This window comes from Anser brachyrhynchus, assembly GCF_964034855.1.
Source record: "Anser brachyrhynchus genome assembly, chromosome: 21".
NCBI classification, from domain to species: domain Eukaryota; kingdom Metazoa; phylum Chordata; class Aves; order Anseriformes; family Anatidae; genus Anser; species Anser brachyrhynchus.
The window spans coordinates 4,119,024-4,136,705 of NC_137714.1; the positions used below are offsets into that span (position 1 = coordinate 4,119,024).

A 17,682-nucleotide genomic window follows, 5' to 3' on the forward strand; every position below is an offset into this window, starting at 1 on the left:
GTCTGCACTTCCTGAAACTTATTCTGCTCTTACATTCCCCTCCTCATCCCTCTGTGCAAAGAGTGGACACTTCTGGAAGGATTTCTGCTGGCATGAGCAAAAGCAGAACCAGATGCACAGGTTGATGCCCTGAATAAGGGCCATTTCACTCCCTGCACCACATCAGCTGGGGCCAAACTCAGACCAGGAAGGCAGAGCAGTAGCTCTGCCAGAGCCAGTGGGATTGGACTTGTGAAATGGAAGCAAACAGACCCAATGCCAGACAGGGACTGAGCAGAAAGACAGGCACTGGATTCGATCTTTGGCTTCCTATCAGTCTCTCTACTGATGTCTCTGGCATATTGCTGCAGTAGGAAGTGACATTAAAGGGAAGCATGTGACTGGTTTTCTGCCATATGTCCCCCACCTTCATTCACAGCATTGTGCCACAGCCCAACTTTGAAGATCCTTTTTCTCCTTCCTCTGGAGCATTCCACCTTGGCCACTGAGACCGACCAGCAGTCTGAGCTGGCATGGCAAGCCTTCTGAGCCTAGAGCCTTCCAGGTGAGACTGGATGCTTCAGGGTTATCAGAATTGAGCAGACCTTTCATCCCACGTAAACCTTAGGGCCTTTTACAAAGGCCCTTTTGTAAACCTTTTACACCCTGAAGGATCTATTCCAGCCACTCCTTTAGTGCCACAGCAAGCACCATCTTCTCCAACCTCTGTTTTTTCCTGCCCTCATCTCCTCCCTGTCTGAACACACCCTCACCTCGTGGACTGCTTGGCCAGCATGGCCACGTAGGTGACGACAAAGCTCTGGAACTTGCGGCGCTGCTCCTCCCAGCGATCCTCCACCGAGTAGTAGTTTGGCAGCGGCGCCCCAAAGAGGATCTCACTCCGCAGCAGGGAGCTCTTCATGTTCTCAGCAGACAAGCCCTCATCTACGTACCAGTAGAACTCGGGGTGGGTCATGGCCAGCTCCAAGGATCCTGCAGGAGAAAAGTGCCACTTCTGTTAGGCCCTGCTTAGCTGACCTGGCAAGAGCCGGGAGTTACCTTGTCTTTCAGAGTGGTGCTGACTGCTGCTGCCTTGCAGGGAGCAAGGAGGGCTGGGGAAAGCTGGCTTGCAAAGACTCACCTTGCCCTGCTGCTTTGTGCCTCTGCCTGCAATTCTGCCTATGTGCAGATCCCCCCCAGGGACACATCTTCCCCTGACTGTGATCTCAGCCACAGCTTGCGTGCACGCATCTGAGCTACGGCAGCAATGCATGCAACACCCCCATCAACGCCCCCACTGCAGAATGCGCTTAGCTCTCTCATATTGGGCTGTGACCTGCTAGCCCTGCCATCTGACAGAGTCAGGGACAAGGAGATGAGCACACACTCCTCAAAGAGATGCTTGTAACAATACCCTCAGTACCATCACATGCAATATAACTTACAGTGACCAATAGTCTTGGCCTTGGCATGGCAATAAGAAGTTTCTGAGCTCTCTTCAAGAAAGAGAGAACTCTGCGTTCCTATGCATATTGATAAGCAAAATCACACAGGAGTGATTGCAAGTGCAATGTTTACTGCTGCTCAGCAGACTCCCAGGCGAGTTGATTTCCCCAGTGCTGCAGGCAGGCACATGAGCTGACCTCTTACTCCTGGCAGGCAAACAGCATGCATATGAAGAGTTACCAGGCCAGCAAGCAGCAAGTCACTGCCTATGGTAAGATGATCACCTGCACAGGCAGGAGAAGACCAGGGAGTTAATGAGCAGACTCCATTTCTTTAAGCACACCATGAAGACCAGAGCCAGCCAGTTCTGAGTAAGAGACACTCCCTATATGCCCCCAAAATCCAAGTTCCCTTGAGTTCATGCCAGAAGAACTCAGAAACCAGGCTCTTTCTTGTTTTAGTGGCAGAGCTGTAACACTGGAGCAGATGGAGTTAAGCCTTTGCCTGCTCCCCGCGTGGCTCCTGGACAGCTATCATCTAAAGCACGCGCTGGGGAGACAGATGGAGGCTTCATCCCACAGCCACATCTCACCCACAGACTTCTCATGATTCACCTCTTCACCACACAGAGCTTCTGCTCTGCTGGAGGGACATCATGCACGGTACGAGCTGGGAGGAGGAAGCAGGGCCTTCCTCCTCTTCTCCTTATAGAAGCCTTTCCAGCTGGTGACTCACAAGCTGCCTTTCAAGTTCCAGAGCAGCCCACAAGCCTCTTTCATCTGCTCCAAAGTGCAGGAAAGCTCATCCCTATTGTCTGCCCAAGGCCTGACATTCTTCTAATGAATCACAGTCATTACAGGAGCCAAGGACCAGTGGAAGGCGTCTGTACAATGCAGAACTCCCCGCACTTGTCCCTGTTGCTCAACTGTCAGGGCCTGCGCGACTCATGGCTGGTGTTGCGGAAAGGGCTTTGCTGAAAGGGTGGAAAAGGAGCCCCAGCACAGAAAAGACAATTCCTCAAGGCACAGCAAGGCAGCATCTTCCTGTCTGCACAAGGCAGCCACCCTTCCTAGCTGCACAGCTCTAAGTAGCTGCCTGAACTCATAGATGTGTGCCTCAAACGTGTCAACCCCGGCCCACAGCACTCAGCTCACCTTGGATGTCTGCAAGGTCTTGTCCCATGCCATCGTAGTAAATCTTCCCTCCTCGCTCAGTGGGGAAGAAGTAGGTCATAAGGGAGCTGGGAGGGGAGCAGTAGGAGTAGGAGCCCAGAGGCAGGTCCTTCAAGACCTCATGGGGCTTCCAGCAGAACTCCCGGAAGCGAGGGTGGTCCATGATCTTGCGTTCGACCTCGTGGATGGTAACCAGGCGCTCGGTGGTGAAAATGTTGTTCTCGGCATCACCCCGAGCCAGAAAAATGAGCTCAATGCGCCAGTGCGCATGTGTCTGTGTGTTGGCACTAACGTAAGTGTTTGAGTAGTCCCAGCGCGGGGCACCCCTCTCCACTCGGGAAGTCTGGTTTCCCAGGTTGAGGTGGGCACGAGGTTTGGGGGGGCTAGTCCGGCCCTGCGGGGTGCTGCGCTTGGCCCGCGCACCGCCCCCCAGGTGGGAAGCATTGAGGTGGAGCTGTTGGAGCTGCTCAAAGATGAGCCTCTGCAGGGTCTCGGAGGTGAAGTCAGCGAGGTCCCGGCGGTTCCTCCCCCACGACCCAAACTGGGACTTGAGGGCCAAGGCAAGCGCATCGAAGCGCTGGGAGGACTCGTGGTTACGGATCTCAAAGGCGTTGTAGGAGATGTCAATGTCCAGGGCTGGGTAGTGGAGGAACATGACAACAGCAAGCACAGCGGGGATGGCGCAGCCAAGGAAAAGGATGAAGCCGGCGCAGTACGGGTTGGTGAATATCCAGCCAACAATATTCCAGAAGCCAGTCACTGGCAGCGTGACACGCAGTGGCCTGGCTCTGCACGGGCTTTTACCACACAACAGAGCACCCTCCTGCCTCTTCCGTGAGCTGAAGGCAACCTCTTCATCCTCCTCGTCTAGCCAGGAGTCCTGTAACAAGGGGTCATCCTCCGTGTCCATGTCCAGTGCCTGCACAAAGAGGGAGAGAAAAGCAGTCAGCAAGGCTCTGGGTGTCACGAGGCACAGCTGGGGATGCAGAGCAGTCACCCAAGGGTCTCGGTGGTGGAGCCAGGGTGGGAGGCACACTCCAGCCCTCTCAACAGCGATGCTTGACTCCTTTTGGACTCTGCAGATTCACCACAGCCACTGAAAGAGCAGGCTCCTCATGGAGTATCCCATACCTCGCCTGGCAGAGGAACCACAGAGGGGAGAAGTTCAAACCACAGTCACAGAGCCCAGTGCCCTGGGGACTCCGCGTGGCCCCTGGAGCGCCAGGCCTGGAGACAGCAGGGGATTTGCAGTACACTGCGCAGCCCTGCCTCAGATCACAGCAGCAGGAACACTTAATTAGCTACCAGATGAAAATCCAAGAGACCCTGTCTTCCTCTCATTAAAACTGACAATAGATTTTCCCCCAGGTATTTATAGCCGTGTTTATCTTCCCATGCATGCACACACAGAACCACCGAGCACCCATGCCTGCAGACCCACACGTATGCACGCACTTGCACATGCCGATTCCCACAGAGCACTGACTGTGACCCTGCCCTATTCCCTGGAGGGCCATCCACCACCAGAAGGGGAAGGGGAAGGGCTGAACAACCCTGGGATCGGGCAGGGATCTTCCACAGAAATCCTTCGCCTTTCCCAGAGACAAGTGCAGTCCGCTGGTGCTTGGGGTGACCCCTCTGAGTGCTTCGAGTGTTTCCCCGGCTGCGTGAGCACCTCAGCCCTGCTTTTGTTTATGACTGTTGTTTATGGAGTGGGTTTTCCTGGTTTCCACAGAACAACCAGGATGCGAAAGCAGACGCTGCTCCCAGGGAGAGGAGGAAACTCCTTCCCTGATCAGCTCACACTTGGGCAGGAAAGAAAGGGAGACTGCCTGGGAGTTGCTCTCCTTTGCTAAGGTCTCAGGCTTTTCCACGCACCCCTCTTTGCTGTCGCATGGGAGCCCCCCCAGCGGGAAGCCCAGGTGGTGGTCCCTGAAGCAAAGCCCGGCAGCTCCAGAGCCAGCACAGGTCGCTGCCTTTACGGCTCCAGCAGCAAAGCCTGCAGCCCCCTCTCCTGAATGAACACGTTCAATTCATGGCTTGACCCCGACAGTTGCGAGCAATTTACACACAGGCCAGAAGCACTTTAAGAGCTTCACTCCTAGCCAGTGTTTCGATTTTAACAGGACTTCTATCTGCAGGAAGATGAATTGCCAATGTCCCTTAACTCTAGGTCCCCAGAAGACCCAGGGGCTGCTGGAATTTGGGCCAAGGGGCCAAGCAAGGGGACAGAAAAGCTCCCTGGCAGAAGAGGGATGTGACAAGGGTCACAGCAATCTCCCTGGCTCCGGTCAGCCCGGGTGAAACCTGTGGCTTTGTACACTGACCACAGCAGCTCCCGTGGGATTTACTCTGGCCCGGATAGCATCCGTGCTGGCGGGCTGGGCAGAACGCTCCCAGCACTGTGGGAGAACCTTTGAGCTCCGGCTTCTGTGCTCCTGCCCACGCCAAGGAAAGTGCAGATGCTCATCAGTGGCTTTAATCTGCAATTGGGATTGTCTCAGGACATCACACCCTTCCTGGCAGCAGGAGAGCAGGGACTGTCCCTGCCCCTCGCCGTGGGCCAGGCTCCTGCTGCTGCCTCACCCACCTTGGCCAGGCTGCAGGGAGCTGTGCGGGCGGGCACGTGTAAGCCTGTGCTGAATCCTCCTCCTGCTCTGCAGCCTCGCAGTGTGAAAACAGATGGGCACCACTGATGGCAGATGGCCACAGTCCCTCTTCTGCCAGATCCCCACATCCTCAGGAGGTGAAGAATTAGGGTGAGGAGAGGGCAGCTCACTAAACTCTGCTGTGCTGTTTACCCCTTCACATGGAGGGCAGTCGCACAGCAAGAACAAAACAGAGGGGGGTCTTTCTAGGTCTCTAGAAAGGTTAGAAGGAAGCTGGCTGGCTTTAGGCTCCATTAGGATTTCTTTAGTATTCAGGATGCATAATCTTGACCAGCCAGGAAGCATCCCAAGGTTTCCCTGAACAGCCATGTGTCACTGCATGAGCCAAGAGCCTACGAACAATGCTGCCCAGGACGGCTCCTGGCGTGCAGGTGCATTGACTTCATGGGCACGTGCACCAGGGTGCACGGCTGCTGTTCACAGAGCCTCACTTGCATCATGACAGAGAGGAGGCTTTCCCACGTCCCTGTGTCTGCATGTAAATCCCTTCCCAGCTGTTCCTTACTGCAGTCCTGCCTTCTCTTCCAAACTCTGAGCACTCCCGTGCTCTCCCTGCACAGCTGCCACAACGCCACCAGCGCTGACAAAGCAGTGGAGGGCAGCAATGTCATCCATTGTCCGAGGCCCACTGGCACGTCAGCCCCAAACGCACAGCCCGGTGCCAGCCCCAGCTCGGGGACCATCCCACACAGCTGGGCTTTGCAGCCAGGCCTTCAGCACACACAAAAAGACAGCCAAGCTCCAGCTCCAGGTGACACCAGCAGCACAGACGGGTGCTGCACAGCCCTAGGTGCAAACCTCGCCCGTCCCACCTGGGCTGGGTGCTGTGCTCGTGTGGTAACTCCTGCTCCACCCAGCTGCTCTTTCTCCCGTGGGCCTGGGCTCCCCTTCAAGAGAACAGAGTCACTGTGATCAAGCAAATGTAGTCACTTTTTAGAAAGAAAGATAGGTAACGGGCCATAATCATTTCCCATTTATTGAGCTACTGAGGAGAAGGAGGAAGAAGACTGTAATCCTGAAACAGAAGAGCCTGCACGTGACAAGAAAGGGAAGCAAGAGAGACTGAGATAGTAATAAGTCGGTAGAAAAAAGAATCATACCATCATCTTTTTTAACTAAAACCTAAATCCTCAATTCAAGGAAGAGGATCAGACCTCAGGCATCTCCCTCTGGCTCTTCCATCCACTCTCGTGGTGGTCACAAAAAACCTTATAACAGAAGGGCCCCACAATAGGTGAAGGCCAAGGCATGCTATCCCCTAGCTCACAACTGTGCACAAACTCTGATGTAAACCCCAGCACAGAAAATGCTGGAAAAGCCCCAGGATCATACGCTCCCACATCAGGGCTCTGGAAGGATCCAGATACGGTGCAGGCAGGAGGCCGAGGGCAGGGAGGAGGCAGGGAGGGAGGCCCCTGGACCACGCTGGTCTGTGAGGGTGGCAGCCTCCCCCTGCGTGTGGGGGGAGCAGGTGTGTGCCTCCTGCCCTAGTTCCACCACAGCTCTGAACTCCCTTCTAAAGAGTTTACCACACGATTTGGCTGCAAAGCCAGACACAGCTCGCTTCGCGTTGCCCCTGGGACTCGGCTGGCTTTACTGCCTTCGTCAGATCCTGCCTGGGTCAGGATGAAAGCTTATCCAACCCAAAACCACAGCAAGCTGAATTGGCGGGGGAGATAAACCCTGAAACTGGCCAGGATGGGACTGAAATGCATTTTCTCTGCTTGAATTTTACTTGGAGGCTGGCCTGTTTTCCCTCCACCACCTCCCATACTACTCAGGGTCTCCCAGCACCGCAGCATGGCCCAATTACTTTTCCACTTCCAAGATTTGCAGAGTGGACCTAATCCTGCCGCTCTAACCAAAGCTCCATCTCACTCCTGAGCAAGGTTAGCCTGCTCCAGGTCGGAAGGAGATGAGCACTCCTAGGAGTCCGGGATCCACTTCTTTGCAGAAGAGGCACCGATTCAGCCTGTTGGGGTAGGCGTTCAGGTTTGCTGGGCTCCCATCCTAAGCAAAGAGGCTCACACCTGGTCAGAAACAGCCGCGGCTCTGTAGGGTGGCAGAACCTCCCGTGAAGAGGGTTGCTGACTTGTATTTAAGGTGCTGCTACAAGCATAGCTCCTATGAAGTCAGATGAAGTTAAAAGAAACTGGGCAAAGTAGTTAGTACATAAGTACATTAACTGGAAACCTCCACCACCCCCTCCGTGCCAGGTTCTGCCTCACAAACACCCTCTGCTTCCCGAGTTGCACCACACAAAGCAAGAGCTGGCAGGACCCTACAACGCTGCCTTATGGACAGCTCTGGTCCAGGCAAGAAGCAAGAGCCCCAGCTGCGGTCACCATGGGGTGCCCCACGGCAGGGACCCTGTCCTGCTGCCTTCAGGATTTTCCACCAGGAGCGTAAAATCAGTGAATAAGTGTGCAGTCCCAGTGAAAGACGGAGCCTGAACCAGCTTCTCAAGCAGGGAGAGCTCAGGGGCTGCAGGGGAAGCCCGGCAGCAGCTGTTGAACAACTGCTGAGTTAACCCCCAAAGGTCTCAAGGAGACCTTTCAGCTGAAGTGCAGCCACAGCCCCAGGCTCCCTGATAAGCCGGCAGCTCCCTCTCTGCCCCCCCAGCCTCTCGGAAGCTGCTGAGAATCTGCATTCCTCCTCCATCACGATTTCTTCCTTCCCCTCGCCTCAAGGGCCTGCCCACACAGCCTGCAGCCGCTCCTGCCTCCTGCACGGCCGAGCCCAGGCAGGCTGTGCGGGCAGGCTGCGCACGTGGGACACGCTCACGGAGCGCAACGGGGGCAAGGCAACGGGCAGGTCTCCCCAGGATACCTGGCACGGGGTAGATGTGGGCCTTTTTCCTTCCCCGTGCTGCCAGGGCATGGGTGAAGTTCACCAGCAGGGACTGCAGAGCTGCCTACACGGAGCGTGCTGCAAAGGGGACACATCTCAAGATTTCTAACGGCTGCAGAGGAACCACAGAGCCTGCATCCCTCTGGCAGAGCTGGGCCTGCACAGCTCAGGTTCAGCTCACCCACCTCGGAGCCTGGCATCTTTGTCCGTGCTGCCCTGCTCATTCAGCCAGCCGAGAACCCCTTGGGGATGGGGAGGGGAAGGGAAGAGGGAGAGGCAGGCGAGCTGCTGACTCAGCAGCACTGCTGAGCTCGGGGAGACCTTGTAGAAAACTAATGGAGCTGGAAAGGGAGGGTAGGAGGGGGATTCAAGAGGGAAAGGGAAGGAGGAGTCTGTAGTACAGTACATTAAAATCCCTCCTCCTTTCCCATTTAGCCTTCTGGGCAGTTTTAGCATCCTCCCAGGACGCCTACAAAGCCTGATCTGAAGATGTGAGTTCCGAAAAGCCACCACGGTGAAGAGACACGCAGCCATGAAGAGGCTCACATCGTTCATTGGCACAAACACACACAGCTCTATGGAGGGGCTAATAATGCCAGCACCCAGCTGACGACTTGTTTTGCCTCTTCAAGGCCACAGCAGCACTGCGGAGATGTGACTGGGGGTAGGAATAATTATAACTCCTTTGAGCCTAGCACACAGCAAAAGTGAAGGGACAGAGCCAAACCTGGGAGACCTTATGATTAACAAGTTTTGATCCTGACTGCAGAAAGTGGGATCCAGCTCAGACCCCAACAGCCCTGAGGATTTTTTTATTGTCACTCACTTGCACCCCAACCAGGCAAAACAGCCATGCAGCTCCCACCAAACAGCTCTCTCTTTGCTGAATTCCAGGATAGGAAATAGTCATTGACAAGCTGGGGAGAGGCAGTGACAGATGAGGAAGCTAATTACACCCGACCTGACTAATTAATGCCAACTTTCAGATTAAAAAAAAAAAATCCTCACTAGTGTTCCATTTCAATTACTCAGTTGTTCCTTCTTACAAGAAAAGAAAGGAAGCCTTGTGCATCAGCAAGCTAGAGAGAAAAAAGGAAAGAAAGCACAAGGCTGGACGGGGAGGAAAGACAATTTCTGTAATATGGGAGATTCCTATCGACAAAAGAATTAAACTTCACATTTGTTTCTCCCATGGGCAAAGCTTTCAGAGCAGAGCTAGCAGTTTTGTGATCCTCTTTCTGTTCCTGAAAACTCTTGGAGTTTCTACCAAAGGCAGCTTTTGGCCCCTGTATGAGCTGTATAAAGCTCCTCTAAGAGGGAGAGAAATGGGCTTTGTGCTTGCAAAATTATCCCAAGAGCATCCAGCTCCTGTAAAAAGCCCCACCTCTGTAATGATGTACATTTGGTAGTGGGGATGGACAAAGTGCTCCCAGGCCCTGTCGTGCTGAAGAGTGCTGCACATGGCCCTGGCCATGTAACGTGGCTGGAGGGCATCATTAACGTTATCCACTCTACAGCAGTGCTCCACAGCAACACTGAGGCTCAGGACCCTGAGTTTTCCTCTCCTCTGCACTTGAATCACTACCACTAGTCCAGAAGTACCATTTTCAGAAACAACAAAGAAGGGCTGTCTCCGGTCCCTGCTTTCTCTTTATCAACACAGCTCTAGCTGAGCGCACAGTTAGCCAGGTGTTGCCCTCTGCCAACGCAGACAAGTCTCGCTGCCTCTCAGGAGTGGGAAAAATGAAGCGGTAGGAGGTATTAGGTACAATTCTGGGCCCCTAATTGGAGGTCTGACTTTCAAAGGCGTTGCACTCCTGGAGAAGCTGGGCAGGCTCAGGACACCTCAGTCTGGGCACCTGACCCTGAATGTCCTGAAACCCTTCCGAAAACACTGACTTAATTCAGCCATTGCCCTTTGCCTGAGGACACGGCTCAGAACCCATTTCAGCAGGATACAAGCCCAGAGATGCACATACTGCTTAAAGGTACTGGTTTAAACTGCTGGCTGGGCTGGCTCCTCTGTTATTAACCAAACAAATCTTTTCCAGCTGTACAGCACAATGCAGCAACTAGGCTTTAATCTAGTTTCTTTGTGGGCTCTCGGCATTTCCCTTCCCACTTGCTCCTTTGGAAAGACACACCAAACCACTGCCAGACCCCAGGCACTTTGCAGATCAGAGCGACATAAGACGCTCCAGCAGCACAGTGCTGTTGGAATCGCATTCCAACGATGTAAATGTGTTTGCTGGGGGAACAAAAAAAAGGTTCAACATTTTTGTTTTTAAAGATGTATGTATATTAAAGCTCTATCCTCTGCAATTTCACATTCCCATAGGAGCCAAGACAATAGACAGGGCTGTACAGAGGCTGGAGGACTGCCTGAGCTCCCCAGCTTTATGCAAGAAATCAAGTACATTCATGCACACTCGCTCCTGAGGTGTCCTCTTTCAGGCTGCCGATTGTCCTGCCCCTCTTTCCCCTCGCAGGCACTTTCAGGCTGGCTAAGAGGAGCAGCTGGAAGAGGAAGGAGCCGGTCAGATCTGTTGACCTGCTTTCAGAGGCACAAAGGCTGGCTGGAGCACTCTCAGCCCCTGACACCGAGGATCTCCTGCCTGCACCTGCCTTCTATTCCAGGTGTCTGACAAGCACTGATTAGGTCTACTCATAATTACATGCCAAAAACAGCGTGGAAAGATTAGCTGCAAAGTCAAGCACTCACCAGTCAGGAAATGCCAAATTCAGGGCTGACACAGCATCCTTAATTTGCCCTCCTTCTGTAAATGCTTTGCAGTGCAGTTTTTCTTCCAAGCCCAGTATCCAAAGACAGGGACTCTGACCTCTGCCAGTGGATGCGATGGATGATGCTTCCTCAACCCAGCAGCTATTCGCTACCTTGTTCTCTCCTCATTGTTCAGCGTGTGGTCTCATGCCTCATTTCCTGCACGTTGCTCAAGCCTGGCGCTCAGAGGCAGAATTATTAATTTCCTCATGAGCTTTTCAACGCCGCCTGTCACGACAGCGTCTGAGGGCTGAACACACAGGGCTGAGCTGAATCTTCCCCGAGCATCTCTGAGGAGGGGGCGGTGCAGTACCCATCTGACAGATGCAGGTGTTCAGGAGATCAGAAGGAAAAAAAAACCAGACACTTATTTTGGTGCCTCGTTTGAGGCAAGCAAAATACCTAATTTCTTAGAGTGCACAAAACGGCACAGATGGGGGCCGTGTGCGACAAGCTGCAAATTCCACTTTGTTCTGCAAGCATCATTTGAGCTGTAGCATCAGGCATACCCATTGCTGTGCAACATAACCTCTGTGCTGGAAAAAGACAGCCAACCTCTGCAATGAGAGCTAATTTCACGCAAACTGTGAACCACCGGCGTGCCTGCCAGTACCTGGGATAGCTCCGAAAGGCCTACCGGTGACAGAGATAGCAAGGACCGTCAGCTCCCTCAGCTCTCTTTACCTCCAACCCAGCCACATGGGCAAGGAACAGGCTGGAGAAAGAGACTGCAAGATCAACATCTGGGGAAAAAGCAGAGAGGTTTACAAGCTGTTTGCTGTGTGAGAAGTCACTACCTGCACGCAGAACAGCCTAAGTGGAGAGAAGAGCTGGGTAGCACTGGGGCCGGAATCCACGCCGGGGTGCACAGCGCAAGCAAAGGCTTTGTTGCTTTCAGCAATCAGTAGCTCCACTGTGCTTCGTCGGGAGTAAGATGCTGCAAATGAGAACTAGCTCTGCCACCTGAGTATCCTGCTTTAACACCACACTTTTCCTGAATGGTTTAATGAGGAAAACTGGTGGTCCCACAGCCCTGGAGCTAGAGGACACCTTATGGCACTGGTTTGGGAAATCAAGGCAGCCTCACCAGGGCTCCAGCAGGCACCACCTGTGAGGTCTGCCCTAGATGCTGCTTCCTAAATGACTCCAGGAAGAAGCAGTATGCAGAACAGTTTTCAAAGAACTCCAGAAAAACTTAAAAAATTGCCCCAAAATACTTCCTCCAAAGTGCTGGCACACTGGTGCTTTTTAAGGAAAAAGGTCACCGGGGTTTATCTGCATCAAACCACGTGTATTGGGGTCCTGCCATCGCAGGGCTGCTGCAGAGGTAAACCTAGACAAGAACGTGGCTAACATGCATGTCGATGCTGAAGAAAATTCATTTCCTGATAAAATAATTTGCTCCTGATTATAGTAACTAATGACCGTGGGTGTTGGAAGACAGCTTCTTGCTTACCGTCTCACGAAACATGCCTTGCAGCCTGGTGCCGCGTTTTCCACTCGAGTTACTTGCCTGTGCTAATGATAAGGCCCCGCTGTCACTCAGGCATGTGGCACTTACAGGTTTCCGCACACTGGCACCAAGCAAGCCGAGACTCTGATATGATTCAGAAAGGACTTCCCTACCCACTGCAGATCTTACTTAGGTTTTGTCTGAGCCCCAGCCGCTTGCTGTTGCTAAGTGAAGGGCTGGCTTCTGGACGCGCTGTGTGCCTCCGGGCGGCCTGACGCAGGCTTCAGAAGCACCCTGGGTCCCACCTGCCAGGGGCCCAGGATAACAAGCCTGTTAAAGGTGTGTGCGTTTCCATGCTCCACTGTCTGCCACTGAGCACCTGTGTTCATAACAAAGCCTTCACAGATCATTACATACAGACGGCTGCCACAAACCAGGGCCTTGTACTGGTATCCTAAAGAGCACCGCTCGCTCCAGGAAGGAATCTCACACCAGAGAGACTTCATGAGTTCCCAAGCCCCTGGAATAAGCTGCCACCCCCAAAGCTTGCGTGCTGCTCTTTTACAGATAAACTCCAGCTTCCCACCACTGTCCTGCTGTCAGCCCCTGCCATTCAGTTATTATCCCACCCCGTGCTCAGGCTCCCCGCTTTACATCCCTGTGGGCACTGACACCACTCTGTGCTCAGCTGCGTGATCCCGGCTCTGCCCCTGCTCCCCACAGCTGCTCCTTGCAGCAGGAGGAAGCCTGAAGACAAGGGCTGGCTGTGCGCTCTGCTCCATCTGCAGCTCCTCAGCAATAGCACGCCTGTGCGCGCTGTGCCGCTGGGACTAAGCAGAACGCTCCTAAAGGCCCCTCGCCAGTCTCCCCATAAGATGCTAGTTCTTTCCTGAGAAGAGGGGTGATTTCCTTCTCCCCATTCATGCTTGTGTGAACAGCACGATGAAAAGTAGCCTCGGGAACACCAGGCTATGCTGCCAGCCCTTCATGCCAACCATGCAGTTATTTCATATTCGCTTCTTGCCACTCCAACATAAAAAGTACAATTAAGGTTAAAAGAGCGTGTTGTGAGGAGCACTCCCCTCTACCTGAAGTGTCCTCAGCCAGCTCTGCTCACCGTGCTCTGGCCTTTTGGGAAAAGGAGGTGCAGGCAAAAAGTCCCATCTGCACATGTCCCAGCCATATGGGTCAGAGTGCCTCATGCCAGATGCCTCCTTGCTTCACTCTGATGGATCTAAAGGTCTTGCCTTTTTGCTGCTATCATTTACTGACATCAGCAAATGCCAAATTCACAACAGGAAGGCTGTAAGGGCTGCCATCTGTGGTGGGAACACAGCAACACGGCATTTCAGTCAGACTTAGTTCTTCAGCAGGGCTTTCCACATGGCGGCATGAAAGATGGATGAGTCTTGCTGTAGTCTCCTCCATAAAAAACAGGGAGCAGAAGACATACTTAGGTCATTCCTGTACCTTCCCAGCTCCATGCACCACGCTGAGCTTATCTGTGGTACAGACATGGCCTCTTTCTTCTGAGAATGCAAGGGCCTGGGTTTTGGGGACAATTCCCCCTGGCAGTCACTACAGCTGAAGGGGAGGAACTGCAAACCATGCTCTACTGTCACCCACGGAGAAATTACTGGAGGGACTCACAAAGTTGCTGGTAGGTAGTGAAAGTTGGATCTCAACAGGTATACATCTTTCCTACTTTCCCCACTTCCATTTCCCTGAAATGTATGCAGCCAACTGCTCTCCTCCCATTGAAACCTGGTGCTTCTGAAACGAGATTAATTAGCACTGCTTTTTCATCTTCCCAGGATTCTGGAAGCAGAAATGTAAAACCCGAAGACTGTAAAAGTCGCAGGTGCCACAGCTGACGGCTCCAGAGCAGGACCTGGGTGAGCACGAGGTTTTTCAGGGCAGGGGGAAAACTTCCTGCGGGGAAGAGGAGGCTGCAGAGACGAGACAAGATGCCTCCGTGCCTGAGCAGCACGTCAGCAGGTCCCCTGCCAGTACAAGGACTTACAGCGTGCTGCCAGCTGCAGCGACCATGCAGAAACTCACATTAAATGTTACCACAGCTCAGTGAGCACAGTCCTGCAGACCGTTAGCAGAGGAGGGGGCAGGCTCTCGGAATAAGCAAACAGGCTTTAATGACACATTAATCTTAGGAAGAGTCCAGGATGCTTCCTAATGCAGACAGCAGCCACAACAAAGAGCTGGTTCCTGTTAGTCCCTGAGCAATGGAGGGAAATACTGCTGCCAGCAGCTCCCAGCGAAGCTGTGTGTACAGGACACAGATACAGGCCACCAGGACAGAGCTGGCAGCAGCAGTGTCCCTTCTCTCTCCCCCCTTCTCCTCCCTCCCAGCACAGACCCCGAGGAGTGTGATTAAGCCTAGCACAGGCGGTCAGAACGAGGCAGACACCACCCTTGTCCCTTTGTGCCATCAGAAATTCAGAGAATATCAGCCGTGCAGGCAGCAGGAGCTCAGGAACTTGTGAAGGGCAATCATCCAGCCCAAAGGCTACCAAGGGATTGCCATCTGGCAAACGATCAGAGCATTTCAGGCAATGGTTCCCAGTTCCTTACTGCCTCCCTCACTTCTCAGCCAGACGTTCACAAGCTGAGATGTTACTTGTGCTAATTGCAGGAGCAAGTCCTGCAGTTAAAACACCGAGACAAAAATGCAGGAAGGATTTGTGTCTCGGCAATTGGCTTTTCTAGCTTTCCTGGGGCAAATCACATCACCTGCTTCAGAATGGCTCTCGTATCCCGCAGCCGGAGACACCCGATCTTCCATCCTTTCACAACATGCTTTGTCCCGAAGCCTCCCGGGATCCCCCTCCACAAACAACCACGGTCTGTTCTTGCCCAGGCACTTGGAAAATGCTTTCCGGAGGGACTCAGCTCCGCTGCCCCGTGCTGAAGTGGAACGGCCTCTGGCCCTTTGGAAACTGCCTCTGGCCCAGCTGGCTGAGTATGGGAGCAAACTTTCTGCAGTCGTCTCCCAGATGAGTCAGAGGCATGGAAATGCAAACGCACCGGGGTGTGCAGCATAGCTGACTCGATGGGAATGTAGGCAGGTGGTGCATATGCACGATGATTGGCCTCGTGTGTGCCAAGATTTGGATCCAGAAGGGATGATCTCCCCCACAACACATCACTGCATGCTACCGGAGAAATACAAGAAATAGCGAGAGGTCTGTAAAGGAAATGTCATCACAGTCTTAACTTAATCTATCTCTGCTACTTACAGCATAGCTTCCTCTTACTGGAATTTAAATAGGGTCAATACTGTGCCACTTACACAGAAACCTATGCTACGAACTCCGCAGTCACTGCAGGGCAACTCTCACCAAGGAATTGGTTCCATGTAGCAGATTTACAGGAATGAAGCTCCTTATTTTCAGTTTAAGCAGTGCCACAGGGGATGAAACATTTTCTTGCTGATGGGTCTTGTTCCTAGTTGTCACAGGACAGTGTTTTATAGCTCCCTATGATGCTGCAATGTTTCTACCATGCTCTGTGCACAAGAATATTGACATCAGTCACAGAAAAAAGAAAGGAACCGAAGAACCATAAGTGAGTTGCCCAGTTGCAACCTGTCCCAAAGAGCCCCACAGGAACCATCAGAGCTAAGACGTAAGGGTTAGGATGGGGAGGAGTGGCCTGGGAAATAAAAACTCAATTTTGACGTGGAAAAAAATGGCTCTAAGCACATACATCAGTTTCTGAGGCACTCCGTTTGAAAGCACGCCTGTAGATTTGACACTCAGTGGAGTGCAAGGCACTGACAAATGCTCAGTGGGTCCTGCAAAACTGCGTTTTGCAGTGCCTGGGCCTTGAGCTTGGAAACTGCAACTGTTGGCAGGCTGCACTGGGAAGAGCAGCGTTCTGCATGGTTCGAGAAGCAGCCCAAGCTTTCCAGCAACATAGATTTAGCTTTCAAAACAAGCTGTTGTCTATGTTGTCCGGACTTACAACCCTCAGTTTAAATGGAGCCCACTGTTTTATTGAGTCACTTTCACGCTCTTGTGGGCCTGACCACCTTTCCATTTCAGCTCAGCCATAAAAATCGGCTTGGAGATGAAACTTGGCACGAGCTGTTAGTTGGAAAGCAAGTGGGAGGGTGTGCAGGGCTGGGAGGAGAGGCAGCAGAGGAAATGTGAGGACAGAGTGTGTGTCCAGGTTTGATTTACAGGCAGGAGGCAGGGCTGCTCCGGGCTTTTCTCAGACACAGTTAAAAAGCCCCTTGGGCTCTAATTCAAATCTGAGTTTGCAGCCCCATCTTCTTTGAGAATTCATTTGCCTTGTTAAAAAGAGGAACAAAAAGACAAATGATTCGATTCAGGGAATCAAGCGTGTTGCATGTTCAGCAGTACCCCAAGCAGTAGAGAGGATTAGGATTTCTATATATGTTTTTAAATTGTCTCCACAGACCTTAATACTGCACTCAAAAGCAATTCATTCCCAGCTCCCGGGTATACAACAGAGCCAAGAAACAAGTCAACATATAGCACATCCCCCTAGGAGCAAAGAGCACTTTGCATTTGCGCATCATACCGGCTTCTATCAGAGACTGCATAAAGCCTTAGCAAACACCTATCAGATCCAATTCTCTCATTCCTCTAGGGAAATGGGTCGGATTATATGCAAGTTTACAAATGAATTAAGCAAGGTTCCACAATCTAGCTGCAGCTCTGCTGGAATTCAGCCATAAGTTTTGCTGACTTTCACAGAAGCTAAATACAGACCAGGCAAGTTACAACTAACATTGTTAAATAGCTCCTGGGTTTAGCTGCTTTTGGGGGAACAGCAATGGTCCTACAAGTCCAGCAAACACTGACACAAGCTGGGCACCCAGACACTGAGGCATCCAAAACCCAGTCATGTTTACTGCCATGACCTTCCAGATCTGCTCAAAGTCACAAGATCTGTGGCAGAGCAAAAATAGGACCCAATTCTTCCCAATCTCCTGCTATAACTACCAGATTCCCCAGCTCCTCCCATGCTCAGCAGGGAGGACTTCAGCAGAGTCCAACGCTGACACACGAACCTCCTTCTTCGCTGTTGCTCTGCAAACACAGATCTTTTAAGAACATGGGGAAGCACGGGAACCAGGGCTGCTAGAATATATTTTTGTAGACAGACTGAAAGAAACAACATATTGGGCCAAATAATCCTGGAACTGAAAGTACAATTTAATGCATGGTATTATTACTATTTTTAAAAATATATTGCTATGTATAGATGAATAATGAGAAACTCTGACTTGCTAGCCCAACATCAGCCAGCCAAGTGAGCTCAGAGTAAAACTCAAGATCTCCCAGC

At 52.4% G+C, this 17,682-nt stretch overlaps 1 protein-coding gene across 7 annotated transcripts in view; it reads right to left on the reverse strand.

The window, feature by feature from the left end:
* The window catches only part of DISP3 (dispatched RND transporter family member 3), a 142,380-nt gene that overhangs the window by 18,497 nt on the left and 106,201 nt on the right, over positions 1–17,682 (reverse strand). For 6 of the 7 annotated variants that reach the window (XR_013941431.1, XM_080564544.1, XM_080564543.1 and 3 more), the window contains 2 exons: positions 2,580–3,516; positions 753–972 (listed from right to left, as the gene is read on the reverse strand). Coding sequence is in view for 6 of the 7 variants with exons in the window: in XM_080564544.1 (XP_080420670.1) it covers positions 753–972; positions 2,580–3,516 (1,157 nt within the window). In the remaining variant the exon portion in view is untranslated. Of the gene's footprint in view, positions 1–752; positions 973–2,579; positions 3,517–10,838; positions 11,216–17,682 lie in introns of all 7 variants that reach the window. The other variant, XM_080564548.1, reaches the window with a different exon arrangement.